Source organism: Schistocerca nitens, chromosome 2, assembly GCF_023898315.1.
Source record: "Schistocerca nitens isolate TAMUIC-IGC-003100 chromosome 2, iqSchNite1.1, whole genome shotgun sequence".
Classification (NCBI taxonomy): domain Eukaryota; kingdom Metazoa; phylum Arthropoda; class Insecta; order Orthoptera; family Acrididae; genus Schistocerca; species Schistocerca nitens.
In genome coordinates, this window is record NC_064615.1 from 513383508 (window position 1) to 513408977 (window position 25470).

Consider the following 25470-nt stretch of genomic DNA (forward strand, 5'->3'; position numbering starts at 1 on the left):
CTCTTCGTTATGCAGTTTTAACCACTCTCCGCTAATGTCATCCCTTTTTGCTCTGAAAATTTTCCTCAAAATTTTGTTTTCAAATACTCGAAACGGCTTTTCATTTTGCACAGTGAGAGACCAAGTCTTACACCCATACAGCATAACTGGTAGAATAATAGTTTTGTATATCCTAATCTTTAAATTCCTAGACAATATTCGTGATGAAAGTAACCTATTCAGTGAGAAGCAGCACGCATTTCCCGCCCGTAATCTCTTCTTCAGTTCTGATTCAATCTCATTTTTCGAAGTGATGTCCACGCCTAGATATTTAAATGTGTTCACTTTTTCAAATTGCATGTCTCCAACTCTCAACATTTCCTGATCTACTGCTGTTGGCATTCTAGTAGTAACCAGGTACTTAGTTTTGTCTTCACTTATCCTTAGACCTACATCTTCACTAGCGTTGATTAACGCATTCGCATTTGCTATTACAGATTCTTTCCTATCGCTAATGATGTTTAGATCATCTGCATTCCCTAATATCTTAATATTTCCATTTAACACCAAACCCACTGAATTATCTGCTGCCATTCGTACAGTATATTATAGGACTAAATTAAAAAGTAGCGGAGACAGGGCATCTCCCTGCTTAAGTCCGTTCTTTATTACAAAGTCTTCTGACTCCAATTTTCCCATGTGTACTCTACCATTTGTGTTTTCCAAACTCGCTTCTATCAGTCTAACATACTTCTTTGGTATTCCTAGTTCCAAAAGAATTCTGAACAATTTAGATTGCAATACTGAATCATATGCTTTTGTAAAATCTATGAAAAGATTATGAACTGGTTTATAGGGTCGTTCGTCGTTGTGGTCTTCAGTCCTGAGACTGGTTTGATGCAGCTCTCCATGCTACTCTATCCTGTGCAAGCTTCTTCATCTCCCACTACCTACTGCAACCTACATCCTTCAGAATCTGCTTAGTGTATTCATCTCTTGGTCTCCCTCCACGGCCGGCCGGAGTGGCCGTGCGGTTCTAGGCGCAGCAGTCTGGAACCGAGCGACCGCTACGGTCGCAGGTTCGAATCCTGCCTCGGACATGGCTGTGTGTCATGTCCTTAGGTTACTTCGGTTTAATTAGTTCAAAGTTCTAGGCGACTGATGACCTCAGACGTTAAGTCGCATAGTGCTCAGAGCCATTTGAACCATTTTTTATCTCCCTCTACTTTACCCTCCACGCTGCCCTCCAATACTAAATTGGTGATCCCTTGATGCCTCAGAACATGTCCTACGAACCGATCCCTTCTTCTGGTCAAGTTGTGCCACAAACTTCTCCCCAATCCTATTCAATACCTCCTCATTAGTTATGTGATCTACCGATCTTATCTTCAGCATTCTTCTGTAGCACCACATTTGGAAAGCTTCTATTCTCTTGTTGTCCAAGCTATTTATCGTCCATGTTTCACTTCCATACATGACTGCACTCCATACAAATACTTTCAGAAATGACTTCCTGACACTTAAGCCTATACTCCATGTTAACAAATTTCTCTTCTTCAGAGCCCGCATCTCGTGGTCGTGCGGTAGCGTTCTCGCTTCCCACGCCCGGGTTCCCGGGTTCGATTCCCGGCGGGGTCAGGGATTTTCTCTGCCTCGTGATGGCTGGGTGTTGTGTGCTGTCCTTAGGTTAGTTAGGTTTAACTAGTTCTAAGTTCTAGGGGACTTATGACCACAGCAGTTGAGTCCCATAGTGCTCAGAGCCATTTGAACCATTTCTCTTCTTCAGAAACGCTTTCCTTGCCATTGCCAGTCTACATTTTATATCCTCTCTACTTCGACCATCATCAGTTATTTTTCTCCCCAAATAGCAAAACTCCTTTACTAGTTTAAGTGTCTCATTTCCTAATCTAATTGCCTCAGCATCACTCGACTTAATTCGACTACATTCCATTATCCTAGTTTTGCTTTTGTTGATGTTCATCTTATATCCTCCTTTCCAGACACTATCCATTCCGTTCAACTGCTCTTCCAAGTCCTTTGCTGTCTCTAACAGAATTACAATGTTATCGGCGAACCTCAAAGTAATACCTTCTCCGAATGTTTCTTTTGTTTCCTTCACTGCTTGCTCAATATACAGATTGAATAGCATCGGGGAGAGGCTACAACCCTGTTTCACTCCCTTCCCAACCACTGCTTCCCTTTCATGTCCCACGACTCTTATAACTGCCATCTGGTTTCTGTACAAATTGTAAATAGCCTTTCGCTCCCTGTATTTTACCCCTGCCACCTTCAGAATTTGAAAGAGAGTATTGCAGTCAACATTGTCAAAAGCTTTCTCTAAGTCTACAAATGCTAGAAACGTAGGTTTGCCTTTCCTTAATCTAGCTTCTAAGGTAAGTCGTACGGTCAGTATTGCCCCACGTGTTCCAACATTTCTACGGAATCCAAACTGATCTTCCCCGAGGTCGGCTTCTACCAGTTTTTCCATTCGTCTGTAAAGAATTTGTGTTAGTATTTTGCAGCTGTGACTTATTAAACTGATAGTTCGGTAATTTTCACATCTGTCAACACCTTCTTTCTTTGGGATTGGAATTATTAGAGTAATATGCGAAATTTTAATTAACTTTGTTCATAAAAGGGGTGAGTAGTAAAATAAGAAGTTCACTCATGGCAAGAAGTGTGGGGCGCTGGAGTGGGGCCGGTGGCTGAGGAAGTGGGCGGCAGTCACCTGGAGCGCGGCTGGAAGGTGGCGAGCGTCTGCGAGGTGGACTGCTTGCGGGAGTCGGTGCGGCTGCCGGCCACCACGGTGTCGGGCCGCGCGCCCCGCCGGCACCAGCACAGCAGGTAGCGGTCGAAGTGCTTCCGGAAGGTGCACGACACGCAGTACAACGCCACCGGGTTGGCGCACGAGTTGGCGAACGACAGGCAGAAGCCCAGGATGCGCAGCGCGTGCCACCAGTCGTTGTACTCCTGCACGCTCGACGACGCCCAGTAGAACCTGTGCACAAACCAGAGGTCGCACGCTCAGTGGAAAACACCCGTGGCCGCACAGCTCTGTCTCTCTGGAGGCACCTTTCTGGATGAATCTGTGCTCCAGTTCATAGAGTAAATATCTCTGGAGTGAGCATTCACATGCGCAGAACAGATTTTGTGTTATCAACATACATTGCCGGCCTGGTCACGTGATCTCCGGATGTCGCGTGTTTGTCCGTATAGCACCCGGTATATTTAGAATGTACAGGCGGATTCTTTTCGTACGTGTCGTGGATTATTTATATATGTTGCGCAGACATTTTAACAGTATCCATTTGATACCGGGAATAAACCAGGTACGTAACTTTTAAGGGCAAGTGATATTACATTCTGCTTCTTTGCGATAGGTGTCATAGTTCAGATGCACTCGATTTTTGGTAGTTTTCGGTATGATACAGCACTTTATACTATTACAGAGCCTGAAGTACATTTTTGCAGTGATAGTCCTGCAAAACGACTTGACAGTACGCTAGTACTTTTGCAAGTGTCAGAAAAACACCGAATTTGCCACACATTAGCGATTATATCCCTGCTAATTCGTCATTTTTTCTTGTATTTCTGCGCATTTATTTTCTCATTTTTGCGACCAAGAGCACAATTTTTCTTACTGCTGGCACTTTGAGATATTTATTTAATGCATTTTAAGTACTTGCTCCCAGTTTATTAAATAAATAGTAGACTGAGTAATCTCTATACATAATCGACAAGTCACTGATAAATGCATGGACGATAGTATTTACTGAAACAACTAACCATTCCCTTTCCTGTTCCACTAGCAAATTTACGATATTTTGTAAGCTTTTGTACGAGCCGTAATATCTGTTATATAGTCATAAAATCGTAGAAAAATAGGTCCACAGAATCAAGCCCTAATTATAAGGCGTCTCGAAATTTTTAAACATATACAGTGTCTCTTACTAATATGATAACTATAATTAGAGCTACATGGTATGTACCCATGAAAAGTTACTATCCCTCCTTTCACATATTTTTCTTCGCATCCGTAGCAACAACAGTAATTCACCCTCGCTATTACACTATCAACAAACGGTGAAAAACAACAAAAGCTCTTGATATTATAAACTTCAAACGCTGCAGAAAGCATACACGCACAGCGAAATCCCGAAAACAAGTGACAATCCTGGTTTAATGTTGCGCAGAACGCAATGCTCACTCCAGAGATATTTACTCTATGGTCCAACTATCTGCATAGTCACAGTTAGCTCACTTCTTAACAACAATACGAGGGCTTGCTGAAACAATGCCTCCGAATATTTTATTCTGTTCTCAGTATCGGTCGAGGTATTAAAAGCCATGCGTATTACTCGGTCGACATTCCCGTTTCGCTGACGCTAGATGGCTCCGAACTATGTCGTGTTACGTGGCGGCGCGTAAAGCCGTCGGCACACGGACAGTGCATCCGAACGTTGAGCGTTGAGCGTGCCGAGTTTCTGACGTCATAGCGTGGAGTAGCACGTTCAGGATTGGTACAACGCCACCTACGTCACACGCACGCCGTCTCCCTTCAGTACAGAGTTCTGAGCTGCCATATTGGCATTCATTTCAAGCTTATATGTATAGATGACGTTTCTGAGCACCAGAAAATTGAGAATCACTGGAAAACCCGTTGTTAACTGTGTGATTCGTTCCCATAAAATAATGAGAAACATCATATTCGTGACAAAAGAATTATTGTAACTTGCGTGTTATGGGAGTAGGCTATTTGAAGGCAGCCACACACTGAAGATCCACCCAAAACGCATTGTTCTTAGTACAATTTGTTATAATTAAATTTCAGTTAGTAACATAACTACGATTAAGGTTTCCAGGAAAGGGAACATAATATGATTGGATGCAGAGGTTGAGTTGTTGGTTTAGCGTAATGAGTAGTGCCATTGTCTAGTAATGGATTGTGTAGGAGGCGGGCGGTGGTTTGCGTCCTGACTTAGCCATTTTTCTTCCCTTACATTCTCGTTTTTATTAGGTTCTGATACTTTATTATTAGTTTAATATAAATATATACTATAATATTTGATGTTATGTAAATATAAGTTCACATTTCTTGAGCGGTGACTTTTTGCGATTGGCTTAATCTACAGGATAGCTTGCGCTATTTGTATAAAGACATTCTGCTCCTTTTTCTTTTACGCTTCGTAATTCACAGGTTGCAAAGATTCAGCTACTGGGTAGGAACAGTGATCAAGTAAGACTGAACTTGGAGTTTCAGTAAAATGTGGGAATGACGAAATAATGTTTATCTTATGCGGAGAAGTATTCCAAATTTGTACCACACTGTTTGTAATGGAACTTTTATAAGCCTGTGTCCTTATTGATTGGACATGGTACTTTCCTTTTCGTGGACGATGGAGGAAATGTGCGTTTTAATAGAGCTAACGTCGGAATTTTACGCGCGCCCGTTCAGTAAACAGTGTGATTTACGAACTAGAAACATCCCTCAACTGCCGTTGGAGTGCGTTGCGATCGCGTATACCACGTTGGGGCCCACGTACCGTATGCACAAGTCGCATCATTCCTGAGCGTTCAGCAGCACGTTGAACTTGGCACGCTCAACGTTAACGTTCGACGGCACGGTCCGTGTGCCGACGGCTTAACGTAACTACGTCGGTGCTTCGGAAACGCCGTGCTGTAATCGACTTTCTAACCGCAGAAAACTTGCCTCCAATTGAAAACCATAGAAGAATGATAGCTGTGTACGGCCATGATCGTATCGACAGCACTAATGTGCGACATTGGGTTGCTCGTGCTCGTAATGACAGAATCGGTGGTGCTAACCTCAGAGTGTGTGACAGCGCTCGGAGTGGACTACCGCGTACGGCGTACCGCGTACGGCAACCGGGTTGTTGAACACATCAGACAAAACTGTCGAATAACACAGGCACAGTCATAGCTCTCAGGTAGTTGTTGTATATCATGGTACGGCGTAGAGACCATCACTACAGAACTGATGCTTGTTGGGTGCTTCGAATGCTCACAATTGACATGAAACAGAGGATAATAGACACCTGTCAACACCGAGCGAGGTGGCGCAGTGGTTAGCACATTGGACTCGCATTCGGGAGGACGACGGTTCGAACCCGCTCCCGGTAATCCTGATTTAGGTTTCCCGTTCTTTCCCTAAATCGCTTCGGTCGTGCGGTTCTAGGCGCTTCAGTCTGGAACCGCGTGACCGCTACGGTCGCTGGTTCGAATCGTGCCTCGGGCATGGATGTGTGTGATGTCCTTAGGTTAGTTAGGTTTAAGTAGTTCTAAGTTCTAGGGGACTGATGACCACAGATGTTAAGTACCATAGTGCTCAGAGCCATTTGAACCATCTGAACCCAAATCGCTTCAGGCAAATCCCGGGTTGGTTCCTTTGAAAGCGTCTTCCCCACGCTTCCCTAATTCGATGGGACCGATGACCCTGGCTACGCGGAGTGGCTGCGCGGTTTGAATCGTCATGTCACGGACTGCGTGGCCCCTCCCGCCGGAGGTTCGAATCCTCCCTCGGGCATGGATGTGTGTGTTGTTCTTAGCATAACTTAGATTAAGTTAGTTTAAGTAGTAAGTCTAGAATCCTGTGGCCTATGTAGTTTGGTCCCTTACGAATTCACACACATTCGAACATTTTGATGACCTCGCTGTTTGGTCCCCTCCCTCAAAATCAACCTCCCAACCAACACCTGTCAATAACTTCTGTTGCGTTTTACAAGTGAGGATGATGGGTTTCTGCAACAGTTCGATGCCTTTGGGTCACTGTCGTCGATCATCCTCCACACAGTTCCGACTTGGCCCCGTACAAGTTTCATCTCTTTCCAAAACTTAAAGCCCACCTTCGAGGACTTCACTTTGATAGTGATGAAGCGGAACAGGCAGGGGTAAGGTAGTCGCTCCGTCAACAAACTCAAACATTCTACAACGAAGGTATCAATAAGCTGACCTCTCATTAGGAGAAATGTGTTCGTCACCCTGGAGGCTATGATGAGAAGTAAATATGTAGCTATGAAGAGCCAAAGAAACTGGTATAGGCAAGTGTATTCAAATTCAGAGATATGTAAACAGGCACAAGACGGCGCTGCGGTCGGCAACGCCTATGTAAGACAAGTGTACGGCGCAGTTGCTAGATCGGTTACTGCTTCTACAATGGCAGCTTATCAAGATTAAAGTGAGTCTGAACGTGGTTGTATAATCGGCGAACTAGCGATGGGACACAGCATCTCTGGGGTGGCGATAAAGAGGAGATTTTCCCATACGACTATTTCACGAGTGTACCGTGAATATCACGAGTCCGATAAAACATCAAATCTCCGACATCGCTCAGGCCGAAAAAAGATCCCACAAGAACGTGACCAACGACGACTAAAGAGAATCGTTCAACGTGACGCAGCTGCTACCCTTCCGCAAACTGCTGCCGATGTCAATGCTGGGTCATCAACAACAGTCAGCGTGTGAACCATTCAACGAAACAGCATCATCAATATTGGCTTTAGGGGCCGAAGGCCCACTCGTGTAGCATGATGACTGCACGACTCTTCTGAGTATAAACACTTTCGCTGGCCAAGAAACTCCCTAGACGTTAACATTATTGAGAATGTCTGGAATGCCTTTAACGTGCCGTTGAGAAGAGATCTACACCCCTTCGTCCCTTCCTACTCTTATCTACACCCCTTCGTCCCTTCCTACTCTTACGGATATATGGACAGCCCTGCAGGATTCATGACGTCAAGTCCCTCCAGCACTACTTCAGACGTTAGTCGAGTCCACGCCACGTCGTTTTGCGGCACTTCTGCCTGCTCGCGGAGGCTCCACACTATATTAGGCAGGTCTACCAGTTTCTTTAGCTCTTCATTGTAGATACGAAGAATAAAGATGCAGAATGTCATCAACATTTTGTTAAATGCTGTAAGAGTTTTCTCATAAAAAAAGATCGGAGCACACATTCCTAAATTAAGAGCTAACTGTACAGGAAACAGCAACATCTTTAATTGACCGACAATAATGGTAAATAACATCGAGGAATTTTTCAACAGTTCGGTTTTTGGCCGCCCACATCTAATCAGCCAAATATGATCTGGTTCCTCTGCCAGACGGAAGAATATTACTCAGGTAGGACTTACGTGAGGGCTCCAGGTGTTACTGCATCACCGAGCTTTCCCTGATTCCCAACAGACGCTCCACTGACGTATACCATCGGTCAAACTCGTGACTAAACACTGCAGTTAAATGGTAACTAATCTACACATTTTACGTAGCTAACAGACTCTAACTATTCCTAAGGTTCTTCTTGGACTACGTTACGAAGTCACCACTGTTGTGATGCATTCTAGCTCCGGCGCGCGCCTGTGCCTCTGCCTCAGTTGGACAGGCCGGCCGGGGTGGCCGAGCGGTTCTAGGCGCTACAGTCTGGAACCGCGTGACCGCTACGGTCGCACGATCGAATCCTGCCTCGGGCATGGGTGTGTGTGATGTCCTTATGGTAGTTAGGTTTCAGTAATTATAAGTTCTAGGGGACTGATGACCTCAGAAGTTAAGTCTCATTGTGCTCAGAGCCATTTTTAGTTGGGCAGTGCGACTTTGGCGCCTCCTAAACGAAACTGTTGGCCGTCTGCTGCGGAATGACAACAGCATGGAAGCTGGACAGACCATCGATGGAGTCCACCCCGCTGGAGTCCTGGACATGTCTATCTTTATAGCTCCGCATCGTCAACGACGGCGTCTACCGCTAAATGATCCAATGCCGTCTTCTTGGGGTTGTGAACCCTGGTGTACTTCGTTGCATGCGCAGAATTGCTGATTGGTCTTATTTGTTATCAAGAACGGCTCCGGTCGCGATTGAGAAAACTGTTGATGCGGCTGAGCTGTCTTAAGTTTATGGGCGCAATGGCTTCAGTCTAGTTGGTTTTCTATATTTAATCGGAACTCAGTTACAGGGGCAAGGTATATTAAGTATGCCTTTTACCAACTGTGTTGATAAATGATGGTGGTTGCTGGCTATGTAAAAAATCAATTTGATGTAGAAAACAGCCAAAGTTATGAAATTTAGTTCTTTTTTAGTACTTTTTTATTTAATTTATGACCGGTTTCCGATATCATAAACCATTCTCAGATCATCCAAATCGGTTCTGATACCCAAAACAGGTTATCAATTAAATGAAAGGAAATGAACTTAGAAACTTTGGCTGTTTTCTACATCAGTCTGGTTAACACAAGTTGCTGCCCCGTTATTAATCCAGCATGCTGGAAATCGAAAATAAAAAAAAATTCTTATTTATTAAGGCTTTACGTTATTCATGCCACTGAGTGTTTTCCATGCATGGATAATGGGAGATTTAAAAACTTTTTATTAAATTCCTTTTATTATAGTACCTTTGCATTTTTGATGGCTGAGGAACTCGTTGTACATCTATTTTATTGTTTAAATCAATGTTGTGCCAAATTGATTGAATGAGACTTTTGAATAGTGTTTTCTTTCATTGTTTTTTTATAACAGTTTAATATGCTTTAAACAAAAATATCACACCCACCTCAACCTAGCCCTTCCTCTCACATATTACGAATCAACTACTGTTTAGTTAGGTAGTTAGAGTGCGTAGTGTGCTGATACACAGGAGAGTATCCCAGAGTAGAGAATCCCAGAGAAACCCAGAGAGCATCCCAGAGTGACCCAGGGAACTAAAACACTAAGAAGAATCGCTTCTCGGCTTTTGGCAAGATCAATGTGTAGTTGTATTTTAACAATCAAAATTATAATCTTAATTAATATTAAAAGATCTATACATTAGTTAAAAAAGATACCCACCCACCTCCCCGGGAGTCGTAACTCCCGCACCGCAAGCTAAAATAAGAAAATGAGGTATGTGCAATAGTATAAACGTGCTTCTGTATCTTCAGATACATTAAAGCATGGCTGTCTGTACTGTGCAGCTGCCTCGAGTCGAATGAGCATGCTGTTGCCTCACGAGCGAGACTGGGCCCCCTCCATGACGAGTGACGCAGCAGCGACTGACGCCGCTGCTGATAAGCTCAGCGCCAGCCAATCATCGCCCGACCGGATGGGCGTTGGCCGCACTTCCTGCCTTTTTCTCAGTGGATCACGCTTAGTTAGAACTAAAGCGCGATCCTCCAGCCATGGCGGCAGCCAGGCGAAGCTCGTTTAAGGTCACATGCCTTTCGTAGCTATAGCTGCTAAACGAAGACAGCCATGCACGAAAAACAGAGTTTCACCAGAGAATGCGGCCACGTGACGGGCTTTACAAACAACTGTGAGCACATCAGGGACGTTCGCTTGTTTCGCTTGTATGTAGAACGATACTGGACACTTGACGACCCATTCTTTACAAGAAACACAACTTTCCAGGTTGCAAGCAATATATGCAAAATAAACAGGAATTATAAAGAGAGATCCCATCTTCACAAGTGTGTGGTTCTTAGTATCGAAAAAGTTGGGACTCCTTTGGAAGAACATCGATAGTTAGTAGTACTATCGACAACTTAAATATTCTGAGCTGGCTCAATCAAATGTAACGCAAATTTTAGAAGACGCGTAGGGAGATAGAGGAGACTTGGACATATACCTGTTGTGAGGTAGTTTCTTGCCAGGCCTGATGTGTCAATTATAGATATCCGGAAGGTGGCTCAAAACAGTTTCGTTAGCGGAATAAATGCTAGTACCTGCTTTTATGGATTACATATAAAGCGTTATTTGTTAATATAAGGCCAAGCACCTGTAGAAGACCTGCTTTTATGGATTATGTATTGTGTGTTATGTGCTAATGTAAGGCCAAGCAATTGATTGTCCACGAGCAGATGGTGAGCTCACTGTCACGAAATCTTGGTGATTGAGTTTTCACTGTTGGGAAGCTATGGAACCTTTCAACAGCTGATAAACAGTGATAATCATCATTGTCTTCAAGGATTAAGCCTTTTCGTCTGACCGAGCGAGGTGGTGCAGTGGTAGCATACTGGACTCGCATTCGGGAGGACGACGGTTCAGTCCCGCATCTGGCCATCCTGATTTAGGTTTTCCGTGATTTCCCTAAATCGCTCCAGGCAAATGCTGGGATGGTTCTTTTGAAAGTGCACGGCCGGCTTCCTTCCCCATCCTTCCCTAATCCGATGAGACCGATGACCTCGCTGTTTGGTCTCTTCCCCCAAACAACCCCAACCCTTTTGGTCTGCTCCGCCTTATAACAGTTCACGTCAGCTATTTAAGTGACTTCCTACATTTTTTTTCTGTTTAGTTACATTGTATCAGCTTCAATTACCTTATCATTGACGTATGATGGATATGGTATTTCCAGTTCAATCTCTATTTTTCTCTTATATTTGTAATGGGTTCAACTCTTAGTTCTTCTCTAACACTTGTATTTCTTTTATGGTCCACAATGAATACCTCGCTACAAAGCGGAGGGGCTTAATCTCTGATGATTCGATACGCTGTAACTGATCAGAAGACGGGGTCCAACATTCGCTACCATGCATGCGAAAAGGCAACACTGTGGCTTCGTAGAATCTATTTAATTTTTTTACGTACATTATATTTTAATGTACGTTGTGTAGTTCCACAAAACTGGCTGTATCAATGGAATATAGTACAGTAGAGCAGTAGAATATGCCTTCTGGATACGTGATGAGCACATACACTGGCGGTAAAAATCGCAACACTAAGATGGAGTTGTGTGACATGAACGAGGTAGACGTACTTCTACACCTTCTATGCCTGTCGCATAAAACTGGCGCTAGTAACGCCACTATGGGGTTGCAAGTCATTTTTGTGTTAAATACACACTGTAATAGCCTTTGAGATTGGACGTGGCGACTGAAAGTTAGTCAAGAATGCTTTTAAGGGAACAAGGAGGCCATTATCAACACCTCATTGAGTTTGACCGAGGTCATATAATAGGCTTACGAGTAGACTGATGTTCCTTCAGCATTAATGCATAAAGATATGGCAGGAATGTAGCAACTGTGCATGATTGCTGGTAGGGGAGATCTAGAGAATGTACAGTCGAAAGAAAATAGTACTGCCGAGAGAGCAGACCATCCAGTTCAGCGTATGGCTCTGGCACATTGTGCTGCATGTGTAGCATCAATCTTAGTAGCAGTTGGCACCATAGCGACTCTTCAAAATGTTACAAATCGTTACTTCAAGTACATCTCTCAGCCGTTAGCCCTGTAGTGAGCATTCTACTGACCCCAAAACACCACCATTTGCGACTTTACTGGTGTTAAGCGAGAGCGCATTGGAGGTCAGTGGCGAGATCTGTTTGTTTTTTGATGAAAAATTATTCTACCACGGTGCCAGTGATGGCCGTGTGTTGATTAGAAGGCGGCCAGTTGAGGGCCTACAACCATCCTGTTTGTGTGTTGGGCGCTCTTGACCTACCTGGAATTATGGTTTGGGGTGCGATTTCATATGACAGCAGGGGGACTTTCGTGGTTATCCCAAGCTCCATTACCGCAAAATTGTACGTCAATAAAGTGATTGGACCTGTTGTTCTGCCATTAATGAACAGCGTTCCAGGAGGTACTTTCCAAAAAGATAACGCTCACCCACATGCCGTTGTTGTAACTCAACGCGCTCTACGGAATTCGAAATGTTGCCTTGGTCTGCTCGATCACGAGTTCTGTCTCCATTCGAGCATATATGGGACATCATCGGTCGATAGCCCAGCGCCGTCCACAAACGGCATCAGCCGTCCATGTGTTGACCGACCAAGGGCAACAGTCACGGAAGTCCATCCCACATGCTGACATCCGGCAGCTGTACAACATAAGACATGCACGTTTACAAGCTTTCATTCAAAGTAGGCGGTTACACTGCTTTTAATGTGTCAGCATATCACATCTGCAATGCTTATCTTGCGCTTACTTTAACCTCCGATCTTGCAATGTTAATCACTGAAACATGTTACCCTGACAAATATATTGTCGAAATTTCATTATTCTACATAAATTATTTTTTGGTGTTACAAATGTTTTTCTGTCAGTGTATCTGTGATCAGTAGTACCAAGTTTATTTAAAGTATATTTGGAAGAAGTTTTGCAAAACTGAAAGAAAAAAAGTGGTGGAGTGGGAATCCCTGTAGAGCAATAAATACTGTACACCTTACTCTTCGCCAGTGACTATGTCCTGATAGCGGGAGACAAAGGCGATTCCACTTACATGTAAAGGAAACTACACGAAGAGTACTTAAAATGGGACACAAAAAGATAGAGTACATGGTAGTGGGTTAAATGACCGAGAAGATACGAATGTAGATTTCTAAAAAATTAATAATATGATGGATATGGTATTTCCAGTTCAATCTCTATTTTTCTCTTATATTTGTAATGGGTTCAACTCTTAGTTCGCTTCCAGTTCTTTCACTATGTTGCCATCCTGTGACAATATGCATCCTAAGTACTTGAAACCGTCCACCTGTTCTAACTTTGTTCCTCCTATTTGGCACTCAATCCGTTTATATTTCGTTCTCACTGACATTACTTTCATTTTGGAGATGCTAATCTTCATACCATAGTCCTTACATTTCTGATCTAGCTCTGAAATATTACTTTGCAAGCTTTCAATCGAATCTGCCATCACAACTAAGTCATCCGCATATGCTTATTTTGTGTTCACATATCTTAATCTCACCCAGCCAGTCTATTGTTTTCAACATATGATTCATAAATAATATGAACAACAGTGGAGACACGTTGCAACCTTGTCTTACCCCTGAAACTACTCTGAACCATGAACTCAATTTACCGTCAACTCTAACTGCTGCCTGACTATCCATGTAAAGACCTTTAATTGCTTGCAAAAGTTTGCCTCCTATTCCATAATCTCGGAGAACAGACAATAACTTCCTCCTAGGAACCCGGTCATATGCCTTTTCTAGATCTATACAGTATAGATACAATTCCCTGTTCCACTCATAACACTTCTCCATTATTTGCTGTAAGCTAAAGATCTGGTCCTGACAACCTCTAAGAGGCCTAAACCCACTCAGATTTTCGTGCAACTGGTCCTCAACTAATACTCGCACTCTCCTTTCAACAATACCTGAGAAGATTTTACCCACAACGCTGATTAAAGAGATACCTCTGTAGTGGTTACAATCTTTTCTATTTCCATGTTTAAAGATTGGTGTGATTACTGCTTTTGTCCAGTCTGATGGAACCTGTCCCGACTCCCAGCCCATTTCAATTGCCCTGTGTAGCCATTTAAGACCTGACATTCCACTGTATTTGATGAGTTCCGACTTAGTTTCATCCACCCCAGCTGCTTTATTGCACTGCAATTTATTGACAATTTTCTCCACTTCCTCAAATGTGATCCTATTTCCATCATCATTCCTATCCCATTATACCTCGAAATCTGAAACATTATTGATCGTACTTTCACCTACATTGAGCAACTCTTCAAAATATTCCCTCCATCTGCTCAAGGCATCCACAGGATTCACCAGCAGTTTTCCTGACCTGTCCAAAATACTTGTCATTTCTTTCTTACCTCCCTTTCGAAGACTGCCAATTACACTCCAGAATGGTTTTCCAGCAGCTTGACCCATAGTCTCCAACCTGTTTCCAAAGTCTTCCCAAGATTTCTTCTTGGATGCTGCTATTATCTGTTTGGCTTTCTTTCTTTCTTCAACATAACTTTCTCTGTCTACCTGAGTTCTAGTATGTAGCCATTTCTGATACACCTTCTTTTTCCTTTTACAGGCTGCCTTGACTGTGTCATTCCACCAAGCTGTTTGCTTCATCCTACTTTTACACACTACTGTTCCAAGACATTCCTTAGCCACTTCTAGTACTGTGTACTTGTACCTTGTCCATTCCTTTTCCAATGACTGTAACTACATTCAACTAACTGGTACCTTTCTGAGATCGCTGTTATCTACTAGTGCCTGATTTCCTTATCCTGAAGTTTCTCCACTCTTATCCTCCTACATATGGACCTGACCTCCTGCACTTTCGGCCTCACAATCCCAATTTCACTGCAGATTAAATAATGATCAGTGTCATCAAAGAATCCCCTGAATACACGTGTGTCCCTCACAGCCTTCCTGAATTCCTGATCTGTTATTATATAGTCAATGACAGATCTGGTTCCCCTGCTTTCCCAAGTATACTGGTAAATGTTATTATGTTTAAAAAAGGAGTTTGTGATTACTAAGCCCATACTGGCACAGAAATTCAAGAGTTGTTTCCCGTTCCTGTTGGCCTCCATATCCTCACCAAATTTACCCATAACCTTTTCATACCCTTCTGTTCGATTTACAATCCTGGCGTTAAAATCACCCATGAGCAGAACACTGTCCTTGTCCTTTACTCTAACAACTACATCACTGAGTGCTTCATAAAAACTATCCATCTTATCTTGATCTGTCCCTTCACAATGCGAATATACTGACACAATCCTAATTTTCTTGCTTGACACTGTTAAATCTATCCACATCAGTCGTTCGTTTACATACCTTATTGCAACTACGCTGGGATCCATTTCTTTCCTGATGTAAATCCCTACACCCCATTGTGCTATTCCTGCTTTGACTCCTGACAGGTAGACCATGTATTCTCCCACTTCCTCTTCTTTCTCACCCCTTACCCGAATGTCACTAACAGCTAAAACGTCCAGCCCCATCTTACTTGCAGCCTCTGCCAGCTCTACCTTCTTCCCAGAGTAGCCCCGATTGATATTAATAACTCCCCATCTCATTACCATTTGTTTGCCAAGTCGTATCTTAGGAGTCCCTGGTTTGTCAGAGGTGGGACTCCGTCACCTCCAAAGGTCCGAGGCATTTTGCTCTGATTGTTGCCAGCATCATATTTAAAGTATCGGGGAAGCAGGTTGCTAGCCTAACTTGCCCCGAGTCCCATTGGGTTTTACCCGTAACGGTTGAGGGACTAACTGGTGGATTTGGTAGTCTTTGCCGTATGAGCACAAAGGTGACCACGACTCAGAATACACTCCTGGAAATGGAAAAAAGAACACATTGACACCGGTGTGTCAGACCCACCATACTTGCTCCGGACACTGCGAGAGGGCTGTACAAGCAATGATCACACGCACGGCACAGCGGACACACCAGGAACCGCGGTGTTGGCCGTCGAATGGCGCTAGCTGCGCAGCATTTGTGCACCGCTGCCGTCAGTGTCAGCCAGTTTGCCGTGGCATACGGAGCTCCATCGCAGTCTTTAACACTGGTATCATGCCGCGACAGCGTGGACGTGAACCGTATGTGCAGTTGACGGACTTTGAGCGAGGGCGTATAGTGGGCATGTGGGAGGCCGGGTGGACGTACCGCCGAATTGCTCAACACGTGGGGCGTGAGGTCTCCACAGTACATCGATGTTGTCGCCAGTGGTCGGCGGAAGGTGCACGTGCCCGTCGACCTGGGACCGGACCGCAGCGACGCACGGATGCACGCCAATACCGTAGGATCCTACGCAGTGCCGTAGGGGACCGCACCGCCACTTCCCAGCACATTAGGGACACTGTTGCTCCTGGGGTATCGGCGAGGACCATTCGCAACCGTCTCCATGAAGCTGGGCTACGGTCCCGCACACCGTTAGGCCGTCTTCCGCTCACGCCCCAACATCGTGCAGCCCGCCTCCAGTGGTGTCGCGACAGGCGTGAATGGAGGGACGAATGGAGACGTGTCGTCTTCAGCGATGAGAGTCGCTTCTGCCTTGGTGCCAATGATGGTCGTATGCGTGTTTGGCGCCGTGCAGGTGAGCGCCACAATCAGGACTGCATACGACCGAGGCACACAGGGCCAACACCCGGCATCATGGTGTGGGGAGCGATCTCCTACACTGGCTGTACACCACTGGTGATCGTCGAGGGGACACTGAATAGTGCACGGTACATCCAAACCGTCATCGAACACATCGTTCTACCATTCCTAGACCGGCAAGGGAAGTTGCTGTTCCAACAGGACAATGCACGTCCGCATGTATCCCGTGCCACCCAACGTGCTCTAGAAGGTGTAAGTCAACTACCCTGGCCAGCAAGATCTCCGGATCTGTCCCCCATTGAGCATGTTTGGGACTGGATGAAGCGTCGTCTCACGCGGTCTGCACGTCCAGCACGATGCTGGTCCAACTGAGGCGCCAGGTGGAAATGGCATGGCAAGCCGTTCCACAGGACTACATCCAGCATCTCTACGATCGTCTCCATGGGAGAACAGCAGCCTGCATTTCTGCGAAAGGTGGATATACACTGTACTAGTGCCGACATTGTGCATGCTCTGTTGCCTGTGTCTATGTGCCTGTGGTTCTGTCAGTGTGATCATGTGATGTATCTGACCCCAGGAATGTGTCAATAAAGTTTCCCCTTCCTGGGACAATGAATTCACGGTGTTCTTATTTCAATTTGCAGGAGTGTATGTCTGAGATGCCCAGCCTTATTCCAAAGTAACTGGTATCCTGACTGTTGGGACCACTTACTTGGCGACTCATACGTTGCCCGTGGTTCATGAACTAGGACATGACTACAGGAACCCACACCATGGGAATATTTTATTAAATGCTATCATCAGTTGCTTTCTATAAGTTGTCGTAGTAAATCTGATAGGCAGTTGCTGTTTCACTCATTGGATCTTTTTTCTAATTCCTACCAGCAGTTGCTTTTCTTAAATTGAAACAGTAAGTTGTTGGCAGTTGTCAATAATTGTTTTTCTTAAATTGTAGTTGTAAATGTTGCTGGAAGTGTTGTGTAATATTGATGACATTAAATTTCTATGTTGAGGTTTCTTAGTAAATTCTGGCACCAACGTTCTTTGGTAATGTCGTATTCATGAGTGCTAAGGGTACGAGTGTTTCTGATGTATTTTACACTAGTGAAAATTTATGATTATTTAAATAGATTGATTTGTTTAAATTGCGATAAATTTGTTCTGGTAAATCATCTTACCACGTAACACTTAGTTCCCTACTGCTTTCTGTCTTTACATTTTAATATTTACGCGTCACTTTTACAAAACAAGTAAAAAGCCCACAAGGTAACACAAATAGAATTGGGCAAGGAAAGAGATTAAGTGGGAAACTTAATTCCTTGTTATGGACCGAGAAAATTACAAACAGATCTAAGGTCTTACTGTGTAAGTCAATCGTATGGAGTAGCACCATAAAAGGAGTAAAATACGGCACTAACGAGAAACGAAAAAAATAAATTGACATTCCTTGAGATGGATTTATGGCGGAGAAGTTCTTGCGTATCTATACTGTAACATGTCAGAAACGAGACAATAAGGAAATTATAGAAAAAAATTCACTATTTTCTTTGCAGTATATAGTATAATATTAACTTGGTATGACCACTTCCAACCAGTGGATAATAACCGAGAGCCCAAAAACTTTATGAATGGACACCAGCTCAGCAGGAAAACGTGGAAAACCAACTTAGAAGAATTCTAAATGTGCGACGAATCCAAGGGGCTTTCAGGAACATGAATCAACAGGTTCGAAACTATGGAAGTTGAGAAGCGAAAGACGAAGAGCGTCGCAAAAAAGCCTAAGGATATTTTATGTAAAATTATTATGTTATATTCATATACACCAACAGATGTGAAGTGCAGTATTTTTTCTAGTTACGAGACTAAGAAAATGGCTCTGAGCTCTATGTGACTTAACTTTTGAGGTCATCAGTGTCCTAGAACTTAGAACTACTTAAACCTAACTAACCTAAGGACATCACACACATCCATGCCCGAGGCAGGATTCGAACCTGCGACCGTAGTGGTCGCTCGGTTCCAGACTGTAGTGCCTAGAACCGCACGGCCACTCCAGCCGGCCGAGACTAAGCGAAAACATAAAATAAATAAACAACAAACACTAAATAAATAAATAAAGTAGTGATGGAGGTACCTACTATAATCTCTAGATACGATACCAAGAGAAAATAGCAAATAAATAAATAAACTATGTAGTGATGCAGGTGTGACGCGGAGATGGTAAGCTGACAACACTGTGACTAAGAAGACAATGGAAATTCTACTGAAGCTTTGATTACATAGATATTCGACCTCCCAATTATCCCCTTTTAGCAGGAAGTCTGATGTTGTCTTGAGTTATGCTTTGATGAAAGGCTTTATTTCGTGCTGCATATAGCTCAACGACAAACAAAACTCTTAAAGCTACCCACAAATTGATTACAGTAACCGCAACAAAATTCTGGCAACAGCGGCGCACGGTCGGGGCTTAACACAACACTGTAATTACTGCCATCGCCAGTTAGGCGGAAAGTTTGAGGTTGCGTCAGCTCTGCTACGACCCATTCAGGAAAGCCTGAGAGAGCGCATAGGTGGCTACAATGCTGTGGCTAACACGAGAATTTGAAACCAAGCCGACTCTTTTCTAGGCATATCGGATATTCATTTCGTCATTTGGTATTTGACTACTGAGGCAGCCAAAAATAGCGACAGTGAAAAGATCTCAAGATGTCCCATAACAGGCGAAACAGGCGATCACCAGTATTAATGGCCACAGTGGCTGTAATAATTAATCACTTACAGTTCTGTAGGAGTTAGAACAACTCTCTATCGAAAATATGTCTGCCCATGTATGTATCGCTGAAATTACTGCAATAGAATTAAGCTAAGGCATTGAGTGGTGAAAAATTGACGTCCGTACTGGAATTCTACCAACGATACATTTGCTTTATAACCAAGAGATTATTCCCGAACAACTTGGTCGGTTGTGGAAGATCATAATTATTTTTAATTTAATTTTGGGGCAATATTTTCTAAACATTAAATATTAAAGCTGAATTTAATTGTAAGTGCTCTTTTTACTGTGTATGTGGACTCAAAAAGCCTAAGCTATAGGGATAAACAGTGGTATATATTATAAGAATCAGGAAGGCACAATAAAAATTGCAAACCGAGAAAGAAATCCTAAGACTAAAAAGGGTGTGCTGTATCCTCCGGAAGGTAGAGCATACAGCCATAGACAGAGAGGTCGCCACACAGCAAGGCCAGCCTCCGGTGAGGCACAACGTAGTTAAGGTCAGATGCCAGTAATATAGCTAGGAGAGTTCCGCGATAGCCTGCATTGTTGCCAGATAGCCTCCTCCTGTCCTCTTACAATGTCACTGATGATGTCAGACTACACTGCTAGGTTTCGCTCCACCTCGCTGAGAAGGGCCAATCGCCCAGTGTATAAAATGTCAGGGAATTAAAAAATGCAAGAAATTTTCAAAAATTGGTGAGAAATACAAAATAACCCAGTTATACTACAGGTTTTCTCACACTCCTATGCCACCACTGTGGAACTAGGGCTGTTGTTCTAAGTGTATAGTGGTGGAAAATCCAAGTTGTTACATTGTTCTACTGTTGTAAAATTCAAGGGCAGTTTGTATGACGTCAGAATTCAAGATGGCGATCGAAGATGGTAGCTAGGCATACTATGACTTGGTTGCCACATCATTTAAATCCAATATGTTAGACCTGGGATAGCATGCTTGGTTGTTAGATCGCTTACCATAAGTTTTAAATGGTGGGAAACTCAAGAATCAACGATTTTCCCCATCTCGATGGCACTACAGTTCACTCGCCCTATGTTTAAGTCTATTTTTGCTTCACTTAAATAATTCTCCCTCGCGTCCCCCCCCCCCCCCCCAAATCCAGTTTAAATAATTGTGCTAACTTTAAAGTTAGATAGGTTATTGATGCAATACATATGGTTGTCAAACACTTGTCATTAATGTGTACAGCAGGAATAGAATAGCAATGATTATGTCTTGATTTAAACAAACACCACACCAGGGAGAGCCTCCATTCCCATAGTTCAAAGTTCACAATTGGTAAGGCTCCTGGGTCTCACATCACGAGTGCAGCCGACACACCTATGCCACTTCCACCTCCGGAGTCTCAATCAGCAGAGTTTCCATGTCACTACGAGAGCTGCAGCTGCAGTGGCAACTGGAGTTCTCCACATAGAGGTGTCAGACAACGAATAGAGCAATCTGGCCACATAATACGAAGTGCAGATTGCTGTCATTAGTCTGATGTTTATGATGGCACTTAGATCACTCCCACAACCCTTCTGTCACAGGTCACGTGACCCAAACTGAAATGGCGGGGAAATTTGAAAATGAAGAAGCACACACATGCTTTAGTCCACGGAGAAAAATTTTGAGAAATTCAAGGTTATCCAAACTTTACAATTACCAGTCGTACACACATACATTCTTCACGGAAATTAAAAAAAAAATTGAGAATCGCGTTCGTCCTTGTGAAAGAGCAATTGTGCAGTGGCTAAGGAGCCACACACATTAAAAAATGTTCAGGAACTATGCTTTAAAAGGCAGGATGGTAGCTATCACATTAACAAGCCCCACAGATGCATCAATCTCTTTCCATTTTCTTATTTCATTTCCCCTCAATGGGGTACGCAGGCAGCAGATAAAATAGCTCTTCGGCTATAGATTACACTAATAGGAAAGATGATTTGAAATACATAAAAAGAGATGACAGTGCAAAAATGTTCAGATGTGTGTGAAATCTTATGGGACTTAACTGCTAAGGTCATCAGTCCCTACGCTTACACACTACTTAACCTAAATGATCCTAAGGACAAACAGACACACCCATGCCCGACGGAGGACTCGAACCTCCACCGGGACCAGCCGCACAGTCCATGACTGCAGCCCCTTAGACCGCTCGGCTGGAGATGACAGTAAATAATGATGTTTCAAAATACAATGGGGGATGATATTTACGATTTTTACCGAAAATCGAATTAAAAATTGTAATTTTGAAAACACACTGGTGGACAGTATTGAAAATTTTTGTAAATTTTGTAGGTTACTTCATATTTCATTTAATATAAAATCACTGATGATACTGTAATCATCTTATGGTATATTGGTAATGCCGCTGATGTATGGAAATGGTATTGGTTGTGATGAAGGTGGAATCATGAGTATTACAATGGGGCACTGCGTAACACAAGAAGCATCTGAAAACCAACAAGCTGAAGGAAGTGGGGGTGGAGTCACAAGAAGCATTGCAAAATCAGCAAGGTGAAGATAGTGGGAGGGGGGAGAAGGGAAGGAAGCTGTGAGGTGAAGTGTAATGACTAGGACTGGAAAGAAGATTGTATTTGAAGACGGAATTCATCATTTGGGACTGAGAGTTGTTTGAATTCCGGCGCAAGAGCGTGCATGAGGCATGAAGGTGCATGGAAAGTGGAATACAGATGTAGTGGTGCAGAAGGTTACCTGAGTTAGTGATTAGTGGGTGAAAAATGGGGTGCTCGAATTGGATTTTTAGATTATGTATGAGATGTGAAGGAGCTCTAGTAAGAAAAAGTAGTGGGAAGTGGATAAGGTTGAACAGGATGCGAGTTGGGGAAGGTAAGTGGATGCTGAAGGAAAGGCAGAGTGCATGTCTTCCGAAAATTTCAAGGGACTTGTAGATTTAAGCGAAGTTGGAGTTCTGGGCAATGTTATCATAGGTGAGAATGGGGCAAATGAGGGATGTATACAGGAGAGGATAAAGGTAGAAGTGTGTAGACCCACAGATGCATTCAAACATGTGATTATTACATACATCAGTGATTATCAGGCACACTGAGAACAAAGCATATTTATACAAAGTGACAAGTCCATATGTGGGCATCAAAATAAAAACAAATACAGATGTATAGAAGAATGACATTTTTATGAGAGTAGAACTCAATATCCTAGTTGTACAGGACATTTCTAGGGCGAAAAAACTCTCCTATAACCAGCGACAGAGTGCATGACAGACAATACTGCAGCATCAGTTCGTAAACACATACATGGGACTTGAGTCAGTGGCCATGTGGCCAGAGGCTGGTAGCCAGCATACCCACTGCTAGTGTGTTTAAGTCTGGGCCACAGTAGATCTCAAACCATGCAACCCAGAATAGGTCGTCACCATGTTGTGACCCGTCTCACGCCAGTTTAGTGAGATATCAAGGCAATTCAGAGCTGTGCAGGCGTTGCTTTTGGACATGTACGGACAACACAATCGCTTTCCACTCGCTAAAGTTTCAAATGTTTTACACAAAGTTTAATGACACCAGACGTTTCCATGTGATTTCTAAAGGGAGAGAGTTGAGGAATCTATTGATGTATGTTTACAGAGTTGCCATTTGCGACGGACTGAAGAACGATTTACTGCAATGAACATACATTTAACGTAATGGCAGAGAAGGTAGGGGGTTTGAGAGATCGTGTGGATCCACGTAGAGTGATGCTCATCGCTCCATTTGTGAGTGAATTAAGAAATGGAATGACTGGCAGTGATACAGGGTACCCTCCACTATCTTGGTTTGTGGGATATGACATAAACTGGATCGTGAAATAGAAAATTTCAGTGATGTATGTAAGACCACAGTTCACAGCTATTTAAGAAGACAACACAATCACATTTCTAAATATTGTGGGTAAAGATTAAATCGCATCATTCATGAAATCATTGTCTACACATGAGTGAAATAGTAAATTATTTTTTGAGCACTCACATTCCACTAACTTTTTGTCTAATCTAATAATGAACTGTTAACACAATGACAGTTAAAAAAACATCACATAAACTGTAAAATTTCATCTCACTTAGAATATGCTAACCCATCGTAATAGGAGGTGCTTGGACAATAAATCCTTCTGGAGGTGCAGTCTTTTCCTTTTACACCTATTATGCTGTGTATGTTTGAGGTAGTTGGTTTTGACAGATCTCTATATAGATCTGTATAACATTTGTGGATATTTAGACCTATTTTGTTACAGTTTCCCTGACTCTGAACTGTTATGTATCACCTCATGCAATGCTAAGTGTCTTCAACATAGCACAAACTGAACTGTAAATTTATGGCCCCTCACACCAAGAAATCCGTTACTAGATGTATGTGTAACCTGTGAATGAACAACCGTTTCTTTAAACTCGAGTTAGATTTGTTCTACATGGTACTGCCCATAGGCAAATGTTTACACTTCCTCTTTGAAATATGTTTCAATTGCCTCTTTTTCTAGGTTACTGAACACATAAATCACTCTAGTAGTAATTTGTACTTCAGCAACCATAACTGCAAATTATATGCAACATGTTTGAGGTTCTGATGAAGTGAAACACATTTCAGAGAGATAGACATTCGTCAATTTTTACTTTTTTAATTAGGGGTATCATGGTAGTATATGCAAATAATAAGTACAAATTTACATGTGATTCTACACCAGCGTCAAGTAGCGATGACGTTGCATCATATATACTGCTACTGCAGCACAACACACACCGAAATTCATAACAAATACTTCTGAAGTGTTCTGACGAGCAAGTTCTAAAACAAGTACATGCCAGATATTTCCATAAAATTAATACACATAAAGGTGGCAGCAGTGATGTGCGTCCACACCATCCTGGATGGTTGTACTACCATACATTAAGTTTCCATTGTAGATTTGTGAAAGTGAATGAACTGCACGCTATTCTCGTTGTATATTCTCACTGTTCTTGGCTAGCCGCAGATACATATTGTATGGCAATCCAGTAACACAATTAGCATCTCAGATTTGAACATTGCAGTTATTTGTGCGGAACATTGAGATACTTGGTATCATTAAGGTTCTGACAGCACTACTTGCATGTCACTAAATCGTGGATTTTCAGTCATTGCCACTATAGTGAACTCTCAGCCTGATGTAACGCCTATAAGAATCTGTTTGCTGTCGTTCGCATTCAGTCTGTATTTTGCAGACAATAACAGCACATTCGTAAGTGCTTTATGTAATGGTAGCAATTCTATGATTGGTACAGATGCTGGTACCAGTGGAAACTCAAAGCCTGGAAACAGTTCCGTATCATGCTCTGATACATCAGGCACTTCATCACAGAGTTTGTCTGCATGCTGACATACGTAAGCAGGTGATGGGTGTAGTGGAAACTCATAGTCTGGAAATAGTTCTGCGTAATGACTTTATTTCCACTCCAACATGTCAGGAGCTGCATCGTAGAGTGTGTCTACTGTATCTGTTGACAAATGTATCAGGTACTGCATTGTGTATGTCACGGAGATGTTACATTGAGGGAGCAATAAAAGAAACCCATGAAAACATACATATACATTCACACATAACGAGTAATAATAATACACATCGAGAGAGAGCAGTGGGCTTGTACATCCGACTATACGATTCAGGTTTTTTCTATCTGGATATGCTAGAGCACTAATAACACTTCGTGATAATCATCCTTTCACCAGGATGTAGTGAAGACATTTGCCGAGTTTATTTGATGAGTGGATGGTACAGAGGAGTGATGAGCGTAGCCAGCTGCAGCATCACAGAAATTGTAACAACGATTTTCATCTGTTCTATATTCACATGTCTGTGTCTTGGATCGCCATCTTAGATTTGATGTCGTTGATGAGGTCCCGGATCGACATCTTGGATTGTGATGTCATAGGTCTTGGTTCAAATGGCTCTGAGCACTATGGGACTTAACT

General features: G+C 43.0%; 1 protein-coding gene across 1 annotated transcript in view; it reads right to left on the minus strand.

Annotated features, from left to right (window-relative positions):
* Positions 1-25470, minus strand: part of LOC126235127 (neuropeptide CCHamide-1 receptor-like) — a 162683-nt gene that overhangs the window by 45237 nt on the left and 91976 nt on the right. The window contains exon 5 of the mRNA XM_049943861.1: positions 2708-2977. Within this exon, the coding sequence (XP_049799818.1) occupies positions 2708-2977 (270 nt within the window). The remainder of the gene's footprint in view (positions 1-2707; positions 2978-25470) is intronic.